Here is a 10361-nt window from a genome sequence, read left to right on the forward strand (position 1 = left end):
AAGGGGTCCTATTCAAGGGAGTTCTTGAGGGCCAACAGAGTATGTCTAAGTAAAGTGACACAAGGATGTGAATTATAGTTAGAGTAGAAGAGTTATAGGGATATTAATACACGTAAGGAGCCGTATCGGTTACGAAATCGACCAAACTGCAGATGTGTTAATCTAGTGGTATTGTACTGAGAGGGACTGTTAAGTCTAATTATCTGCAGTCCAGGAGAAAGCTGTTGCAGATTTCTTTTAGCCTGACAAAGCACCCAGAGCCCTTAATGGGCCCCATTATTACCAGTTGTGACATCAGGAAAACAAAACTGCAAGACACCATGGGAAACACCAGTACAGCATGTCTTCAGGCATTTAAACAGCCGGAATAAACCTTGTGGTCACACCTACTAAACAACACTGCATGGTTACTGGAAAACACTCAAAAACAGTGTATACTGTAACTAGTTGCCATCTTATAAGATAATAATAAGCACAGAAATATTTGACTATAAAAACTTTATTTTCATGAACAGTATTACAGTAAAGAGCTCTTCAAACCATATAACTAAAAGAAACTGTAGCAAGTCCTAATATTTTTACATTTCACTCACACAGTATTTTCAGAATCTTTATGCAGCATACATAGGTAGATTGAGAGATACATAACTGACAACCCTGAATAACGAAACATTGACATCACTTTAGTTGCTCAAAGCTAGTCATGATTCAAGTACAAACACACACACACAACAGTTCAGTGGAATACTCAACCACCCAGCACAGACAAGTCATTTCCCCCAAAACATCTTACAAAATAGCAGAGAACCAAAGGCATCTCAAGAGGCAGACAATCAGACACCGACTATGACCAAGAAGTGGGTTTGTGTGAATAGCCGTGGCCATCTCAGTAAAAACACAACAGAAATTGATGCAGATTATAGTTCTCCATCATGCGATACTGCTTGTGAGTATGGAGTGAACACCAAACCGGACACTTGTTTTTTGTGTTTGTCAGCCATTATCATAATAACACAATGCATATCCACCATAGAAGAGACAGAACCAGCAGGGAGGGTAAGTGCTGTGCAACACCTACATACTGTATTAACAGGGCTCTATGGCCTTTCAGCGAAATACTGACAAATCGAACGGTCATGTTTACCACTGTGGTTGGATCCTGTGCTTCCATCAGGAACAGGTTATTTCTAGGACAAACAGAAACCTAAACAGTTGGCTCCCACATTAACAACGCTCCTGCTGTTGCCCTTGGTGTGGGATTCCAGAGACTACCCTCAGATCAGACAACACCATTAAAACAACACTGACACACTACTACACCATCTCTGATGTTTCCCCAAGAGAAACAAGCATGTTTGAGATCAGTGACATGGCCATACTGGCCCAGAAGTGAATGGGAAAAGAACAGTATTGACAACTACACAAACATTAGGCCTAAGTATCTTCAAATGTAGCGGTAGGTTTTTCATTATACTGTTCAGGTGAAATAATAAATAAATACAAAGTTCAACATACAGTAGTTGTGGGGACATTATTCGAGGGCAACCATAAAGATGAAACGTATAGGAAAGTTGCAAGTTTTTCTACAGACCAATCACATGATGCCAAATCCAACATAATGCAATATCAGACAGGGATATCTATGGTCATGCTTCAGGTTGACTACATTTCAGTTGTTGCATTGTATCAACCAATGGTTAGCGTGTCCTGTCACGTGATGTGGTTACATTACTGCTAAATACCTATCCGGGGCTTGTGAGGTGTGGCGACATTATCTGTGACTGCGACCGGACTTTGACAGTGCGAGTCTGAACAGGTCTCGTCACCTAACTCAAGGGCACATTGTATTTCTACCCTCCAAGTCTACTGGCCTCTTTTCAAGTGTATGTCAGTACAGGAAGGCAACAACGGCGTAGGTCCCCCCCCTACTCACGTTTCCATGTCAGTACCAAAAATACAACTCCCATCTGGAGGAGCTGTGAATGTCTAAGAGGGCATTATTTTATCCGACTGAGAAACAATTCCGTGAAAATGCCATCCTATAATTTGAACGTTACCTATGTGGAAAGTTTGACATGATCTGCTGTGGGACCAGTCATTTTGGTACAGGAATACGTTACAGCTCCTATGAATCACGTGGAGCAAGAATGAAACCAGAATGAGACAGCAACACACAGAGAGATTCTATACTAGAGGGTAGTGAGACAGGGATAGAGGGAGACAAACCAACAGTGAGAGAGGGAGGGATTGATGGAGAGTCATTTCGACACATTAACAAACTTAACTCGCCCATAGAGCCTTTCCAATTACCTCCAAATGTTGTTGTTGTTACACCCCACAGTTCCCTTCACCCACCAGTAATATAAACATGCATAAACACGCACTGCCATTAATGAAGGCTTCCTAAAAAAAAAGACGAGGGAAAAGGGGTTGGAATACGGCTAGCAATGACCCCCTGACTATGTCATCACAAGACAGTGTGTGTGAGTGAGTGTCCACGAGCGCTCCTTCCTGCTGTTCCGCCGTGGGGCCGTCGTTGCATGGTGACCTGTGACCCTAGCTTCACTTCTCGATCAAGCCCCCTTCCTTCAGCTTAAAGTAGAAGAACTTCTCCAGTGTGTTGGCACACTTGCAGTACTCGCTGTCCGGGGGGTTGTATTCACGGCAGTTGGTAATGACGCGCTGCAGGTCTGCTATGAACAGCTTCTTGGTCACATAGTATCTGTTCTTCAGCCTCTCCGTCATGGTCTTCAGATCTACAGGAAGGAGAGAGGAGAGGGGGACACGTGGGTTATATTTGAAATGTTCCTTCAGCGGGTTTACTGACATATCCAGGCGGACTTTGAGTTGGTGAAACATGGAATGCTTTTTTTCTATTTTAATTTTCAAAATGAGTTCAAATAGGTAGATAATTGTCATGGCTGGGACATATAAACAAGCCAGGGAATAATGAGCGGATGATATACTCACCAATGGGGAAGCGTATGATCTCGTAGTAGTCTGGAGCCTCAGTCTTTTTCACAGGCTCCATGAAGGGCCAGGCATCAGGGTGAGTCTGGGATAGGAACACAACCACACCGTTGTTATGACTTTCAGTCTGAACCCCAAATGGTCCCCTATTCCCTACTGAGTGTACTACTTTCGATCAGGGATGCTTTTTTTTTTTTTTTTTACCCCCTTTTACTCCCCAATTTCGTGGTATTCAATTGGTAGTTACAGTCTTGTCCCATCTCTGCAACTCCCGTACGGACGAAGGTCGAGAGCCGTGCGTCCTCCGAAACTCGACCCCGCCAAGCCGTATTGCTTTTTGACACACTGCCCACTTATCCCGGAAGCCAGCCGCACCAATGTGTCGGAGGAAACACCGTACACCTGGCGACCGTGTCAGCGTGCACTTCGCCCGGCCCGCCACACGACTTGCTAGAGCGCGAAGGGACAAGTACAGCCGGGAAACCCTCCCCTAACCCGGACGATGCTGGGCCAATTGTGTGCCGCCTCATGGGTCTCCCGGTTCGTGGCTTGCCGCGACACAGCTTGGAATCGAACCAGGGTCTGTAGTAACACAGCTAGCACTGTGATGCAATGCCTTAGACCGCTGCACCACTCGGGAGGCCTTTGATCAGGGATTATATAGGGAATAGGTTGCCATTTGGGATGCAGCCCCTGTCTGACCACTCCTGTCTGACCACTCCTGTCTGACCACTCCTGTCTGACCACTCCTGAGGTTGAACACTGGGTTGTATCGGTGCATGTCAGTGTTTTACCTTGACCTGGGCCAGGAGATTCTTCAGCATGTTGTACAACACGTCAGGGTCTTTCAACTCTTTCCTACAAGACAGGATAGATAATAATATATAAATTCAATAACGGGTGCGTGTCATTGGAAAGGCTGCCAGTTGTTTTATGACAATACTGCACATCATTTTTTAAATGTCCTGATAGACCAAACATTCAGCTTACACTTTCTCCTTTGCACTGGGCTTCCAGCCTGTCTCCCCTAGGGAGAGAGAATAATTAAAACATGACATCGGACAAGGCATTAATAGTCTATACCCTGAACAGGGTATTAGAAGGACCCACAGCCACTTACTGATGCCAGGGATGCTCTCCACGGGGATCTGCCGTACCCCCTCTTTGAAGCAGGTGAGTCCTGGGTATACCTTCCTGATCTGGCTCTGCTTCCTCTCAATCAGCTTCTTAATGATCTGACCAGTCATGGTTGACAAAAAACACACCAACATGGACATTAACACTGTCCTTTCATCAACAGATGGAGAAAGGTCCAGAGATGCATAACCGTCCACTGACATTCACCTCAACCTGTGTGCCCCACAATGTGAGGACTTCCTACAGAGAGTCCTCTCACCTCTTTCTGCCTCTTGATGATATGAGAGAGCTCTGTGTAGGGGATCCTGGGATTTAGCTCACACTCCATGAGGGTAGCCCCCTCGTAGTCCTTGATGTAACCAAGGTAACGACTCTTAGTCACTTTGATGTCTTTGGAAAAACCCTGCAATGGCAAAGCGAGACAGAGGAGAGAGGTCAAAGGAGAGGTGAGGAAGAGAGGGAGGTACATGTTATCATCCTATACCATACCTGCTTCTTGAAGTAGCCAATGGCGTACTCATCAGCATAGGTGAGGAAGTACAGGATGCTGTGCTTGATGTGGTACTCCTTTAGGTGGTTCATCAGGTGAGTACCGTAGCCCTGAAACCCCAATGGCAGACCATCAGGGGGAAATGTTGGGCTCTTAGTCCAACATACATTCAAACTCTGACAGATACCGTAAGTACAATAACAAGCCATTAAGTCTAACTTACCCAGATAATTGTTTTCAGTATTTTTGCTGTTGTATGTAAAGGAGAGGTGCGTCCATACCTTGACTTGCTCGTTGGATGTAACTGCACAGAAGACAATCTCAGTGAAGCCCTGGGTGGGGAACATCCTGAAACATATCCCCCCAATCACACGGCCATCTTTGATTAGGGCCAGCGTCTTGTGCTTCCTGGACAGAGAACGGTCCAAGGGAGTGGAGAGAAAGGGTCACAAAAAGTTCATTTCAAGAGGCTTCACTGAAGACGGGGTACAGGTGAGAGAAACCGTTCAAGTGTCTACGTACGGGTCAAACACTAGGCGTGTGATGTACTCTTTGGGCATGCGAGGCAGCTGGTGGGAGAAGACGTTCTGCAAGCCCACCAGCCACATCAGAATCTTCTTGTTGGACTTCTGGGAAAGAGAGTTCCCTATGACATGGAACTCTATGATGCCCCGCCTCTCCTCTAACCGGGCTGTCTCATCACGGGCAGCATTGGCAGACAGCAGACTCGTCTAGCAGAGAGTGACAGTGATTATCAACGCAGTCAATAAAGGCAGTCAATTATTATATTCATTCTAACAAACATCCAGTTTCCATACTTAGATGTTAAGACTAGATAAAACATATCCACAGTCAACATAAATATCCATGTTGCACTGGCGAATGGACATTAAATGATGCGTCTCAGTCTTGGGAAGCGCTCACCTCTGGGCCCAACATGGCAGCCGGGTCAGTGATGGTCATCATCACCTCGTTGACCAACTCCATCGGGATGTCTCCCATCACTCTGATCCTCTTAGCATCCTCCAGGGTCAGAACTTCTGGAAGCTTCCTCTTCTCTCCTGAGGGGAGACAGTACAACACATGACTATAACCATCATTAATTTAGATGCTGTTTGTGTGTCTGAGGCTATCCTACAGAAGCATGGGAAATAAAAGCTCCCACATAGACAGATAAGACATAAAAACAAACGTCAGCTATTACCTCACACCCAGTACAAAGCAAACGTTAGCTTGGCGGGGCTGCCAGAGTTACTGACCTGTTATGGGCTCGGCCACGCCAGCGTCCAGCCCCAGACTGCCTAGCGAAGAGCCACTGTTCATGCCCTTAGAGAAGGAGGGCGAGCCCGACACTGCAGCAGGGCTGATCACTGCCAGCATCAGAAACACACAGGACAATGACCGAAACCAGACAGAATTATTGAAAATGGAAAGAAGGAAATCATACATTACATGTTGTACAACCTATAAGTGCCTTTATGGATCTTATGAGAACCACTTATTTAGTTGTAACATAAGTGCCTCTCACCTAACTGGTGACCCAGCTGGCCCCCCTCTGAGGCAGGCATGGTGAAGTCAGCCTCCCAGATGGGAGAGTTTTCCCCATAGATCTCCTCCTCTAGCATAGACAGAAACCTGGGACACAAACCCTTTGTTACAAGCCACAGATACACAGCGTCCATCTCACTCACTCCAGAATCTTGGTTTGATTGTAACTCGAAGGAGAAACACAATAAGTATCAACTCTGATTCTGAGCGGATTACTACGGATTGGTTGCACACCACGTACTTGGGAAAGTGTGTGAGGATGAGTGTGCGTTTCTCTGGGAGGAGCTTGTCCTTCTCCACTCGGAACTTCTCCAGGAGCTGGCGGCGCGTCACGGTGAAGATTGACTTGAGCAGACTGCGGCCAAACACCTGGGTGGTCTCATAGCGCGGCAGGCTGTCGTTACTCTGGGGGACATGGCAGTAGCATAACCACCTGGGAAACAAGACACAGATTAGATTACAGTAGTTGTGAGTCACTATTGATGGGAATAAAATGAGCAGACTGCAGTGAGACCTCCACATGAACAGAACATAAACAAGATGCAATACAACAATAACAAAAAAGCAAGATGCAATACGCTGCAATTAAATAAATTCACAACACATGGCTCACACACACACACACACACACACACACACACACACACACACACACACACACACACACACACACACCTGGTGTAGTCCACTTTGTAGGCTGTGCCATCATCCTTCTGGGACCGCTGGCGGAACTGTGTGGGAGTCTCCAGCTTCCAGTAGTTGAGACACAGGAGGAACATCTTGGAGAGCTCAAACATCGTCTGCCTCTCTCTGGGTGCAAGGTGGCTGAATTTGTACTGAACGAAGTTCAACACTCCCTGAGGAACAAAATAAAACAAACGTGTACAAAAAGTACTTTTCCGTTGGGGAAGAAGGAAAGAACAGCTTGAGAAACAGATAGGAAGGAGACTGTTACTACCTGCTCAATGTTGGGTTTCTGAAAGGGGGGACTCCCCAATGATCCTTCCACTATCGGCTGACTCATCTGCAAGATGCATTTTCTCAGCAGCTGGGGGGGATAGAGACCAACAGAGAGAGAGGGTCAAGATGTGCTAAGCCAGAAAAGTAGAGGTTATGGCCATCTACACTTGTCTGTCTGGTTAGAATGGAGGGAAGTGATTTCATACCTTGAAGAGGTAGAAGTAGACCTGCTTGGTGTCCGTGTCCTCCTCCTTGTGCACAGACATAAAGAGGTTCTCTACATCCACCACCATGCCCAGCAGCCGGTTGATCTCCTCCTCTGACACGTTCTCCAGGTGGGACACATGGGCCGCTGCACAGGAGGGGTTCAATAACAGATCAGCCTCTTAAAGCGTCAATCAGCAGTTGAAACAATGAGAAAGGATTCCCCCCGCCACTGTTTCGGTAAAAAGTTGAGGAATGGGGCTGGAGAAATTTAACTACTCTCAAATTCATAGACAGAGCTACGGATGCAAGGACTGACCATCCATGATATTGAAATGATAGTTTTACCAATGTTTTTAGGCTATAGTGTTTCTTTACATTTCCATTGTTTCAACTCATACAAGTACTTGGGAGTATGGCTAGACAATACACTGTCCTTCTCTCAGCACATATCAAATCTGCAGGATGAAGTTCTAGACTTAGTTTCCTCTATCGTAATCGCTCCTCTTTCACTACAGCTGCCAAACTAACCCTTCGGTGTACCATCCTAACCAAGCAAAATTACGGAGATGTCATTTATAGATCGGCAGGTAAGGGTGCTCTCGAGCGGCTAGATGTTCTTTCGGCCATCAGATTTGTCACCAATGCTCCTTATAGGACACATCCCTGCACTCTATACTCCTCTGTAAACGGGTCATCTCTGTATACCCGTCGCAAGACCCACAGGTTGATGCTTATTTATAAAGCCCTCTTAGGGCTCACTCCCCCCAGAAATTTACTGCAGCCGTCATCCTTCACATACAACACCCGTTCTGTCAGTCACATTCTGTTAAAGGTCCCCAAAGCGCGCACACATCCCTGGGTCGCTCGTCTTTTCAGTTCACTGCAGCTAGCGACTGGAATGAGCTGCAACAAACACTTAAAACTGGACAGTTTTAGCTCAATCTCTTCATTCAAAGACTCAATCATGGACACTCTTACTGACAGTTGTAGCTGCTTTGCGTGATGTATTGTTGTCTCTACCTTCTTGCCCTTTGTGCTGTTGTCTGTGCCCAATAATGTTAGTAACCTGTTTGTGCTTCTACCATGTTGAGGTGCTGCCATGTTGTTGTCATTTGTGTTGTTACCATGCTGTGTTGTCATGTGTTGCTGCCATGCTATGTTGTTGTTTTAGTTCTCGCATTATGTAGTGTTGTCTCTCTTGTTGTAATGTGTGTTTTGTCCTATATTTTTATTTAATTTATTTTTTAATCCCATCTCTGCAGGCCTTTTGTCTTTTGGTAGGCCATCATTGTAAATAAGAATGTATTCTTAACTGACTTGTCTAGTTAAATAAAGGTTAAATAAATAAACATAAAATACAAACAAGCTTATTTTTTGGGTTCTGATGGGGTACGACAGTTGAACTAAGCTCATTAAGCATTTATAAGTTATATTCTTCAAGAATCAATAGGTACATATCAATTTATAAGTACACAAATGGATGTAGCAACTGCTGATTGCCCCTTTAAAGGGGGTATAGCTAAGTATGTTTACTACTCACTCAATAGATGAGACAGAAACCTACATTGTGGAATTTAGATTATCATAATTGATATTATGGAATAGCATACAGATTCTATATCTATGATGTGAATTGATGACATTAGGTTCAGTGTGATCATGAAGCATGTCTATCCTTCAAACTAGTGTTGAGTCATAAGGCAGCCTACCCAGGGCATGCCCGCAGCTGCGGCAGGACTCGCTAAGGCTGGCCGCTTGTTGCTGTAAATCCATACTTCGGGTGGCAGTCGGCGGTTGTGGGTTCTTCCAGCCATTGCACTTGCATGTGTCACTAGCCTAAAGATAATAGGAAAGTAAATCAGAAGCCCCACACTAGCATCATAAAGCAGATTCATGCTAGTTGGCTGTCTAGCTAGCAAAGTTGGTTAACCTTGCTGTTGCTAACTATATTCTTGACAGTAACGTTAGCTACGCCATATACATTTATGAAGGCTATTATTGCATATTAGAAACCCATTGCAAATGACAATGGTGTATTTTTTTCTGTTTGTTGAGACTGTTATACAAGTAGGGGAAATGGCTTGTTAGCTAGTCATTGTTTTGAAGTTGGCTAGCTAGCCTAGCCATATAGCTAACGTTAGCTAGCTAGCTACCTTGCAAGCGGAGAAGACGCCGAGTTTCTCGAGCTTTTTCGCCCGTGGAAAAGCTCTGACTTGGGCTTTTTTCTGACTCGCCCGCTGTTGTTGGCTAAGACCTGGTCTGACTGGGTCACTGTTCCCCGATCCAGATCCCACCGCAGCAGCGTTAGACCCAGCAGTCCCACCAGACTGAGCTTGATGTAGCCGGGGTTGCAAGGCCTGTGCCGCCGGGTCCGACATATCAAAACGCACGCTTCACTGCTGCTTGTTCCACTCAATGGTGCGTATACACATCATTGGTTCCACTCAACCCCTTCTTGGGTCGCTCACCTCTCCCCTCGCCCTGGATTTGAAGAAAGGCAGTATGGGTACTGTAGTCTGTGGCCCCTGCAGTCTGCTAAAGTATTGAAAGTAGCCGGAGTAGTCAAAGTTTGCAATAAAAACATACAAATGCATTAACATAAAAAATACGGCATTACACTGTTGAATTAGCTACACTATTTATTGACCACCATTGAGTATAAATCCAACTTTAACGATCCAGTAGAGGTCAGTAGAGCACACTCACTTTAACTTCAATGAGGACTGTTGTGAGAGGTTCTTGTGTAACGTGTAAGATAAATAATCCAAGTAATGTAATGTGTACTTATCCCTTTTGAAATTAAAGGTTTCAGCTTTGGGGCAACAGCTGTTTACAATTAGTATGGGAAAGTAGAATCATCCCCAGCCATTACTGGGGGGGGGGGGGGGGGGGGGGGGGGGGGGGGGGTGATTGTGGAGCAATTCAGTCAGACCAGTGTTAGATTTTCAGACAGACTCACTGTGCTCAGCTGGCTTCCTAGACTGATGAGGATCTATTGAGGAGATCTTAAGCAAGATCGAGAATTAGAGAACAAAAGGCTGGAATGACT

General features: G+C 45.4%; 1 protein-coding gene across 1 annotated transcript; it reads right to left on the minus strand.

Moving 5' to 3' along the window:
• Positions 1-481: 481 nt before the first annotated feature.
• On the minus strand, positions 482-9838 carry LOC110538187 (histone acetyltransferase KAT2A). Its single transcript, XM_036938248.1, has 18 exons — positions 9466-9838; positions 9022-9148; positions 7312-7457; positions 7104-7193; positions 6821-7002; positions 6387-6578; positions 6126-6232; positions 5857-5967; positions 5522-5658; positions 5120-5328; positions 4879-5005; positions 4597-4707; positions 4367-4510; positions 4091-4205; positions 3961-3997; positions 3765-3828; positions 2971-3055; positions 482-2756 (listed from the first exon to the last, which is right to left on the minus strand). The coding sequence occupies exons 1-18, from the start codon at positions 9688-9690 to the stop codon at positions 2563-2565; spliced, it is 2403 nt and encodes an 800-aa protein (XP_036794143.1). The 5' UTR covers positions 9691-9838; the 3' UTR covers positions 482-2562.
• Between the last annotated feature and the right edge of the window lie 523 nt (positions 9839-10361).

Source organism: Oncorhynchus mykiss, chromosome 12 (genome assembly GCF_013265735.2).
Source record: "Oncorhynchus mykiss isolate Arlee chromosome 12, USDA_OmykA_1.1, whole genome shotgun sequence".
NCBI classification, from domain to species: Eukaryota; Metazoa; Chordata; class Actinopteri; order Salmoniformes; family Salmonidae; genus Oncorhynchus; species Oncorhynchus mykiss.

Bases quoted from the DNA above. Each gene is read 5' to 3' on its own strand.
- LOC110538187 (XM_036938248.1), bottom strand. From the start codon at position 9,690: ATGTCGGACCCGGCGGCACAGGCCTTGCAACCCCGGCTACATCAAGCT. The intron at 7,458-9,021 runs GTAGGCTGCCTT...CCTCCTGTGCAG, and splicing joins CAGCTGCGGGCATGCCCTGG to CGGCCCATGTGTCCCACCTG. The intron at 6,233-6,386 runs GTACGTGGTGTG...TTTGTGTCCCAG, and splicing joins ATCCTCACACACTTTCCCAA to GTTTCTGTCTATGCTAGAGG.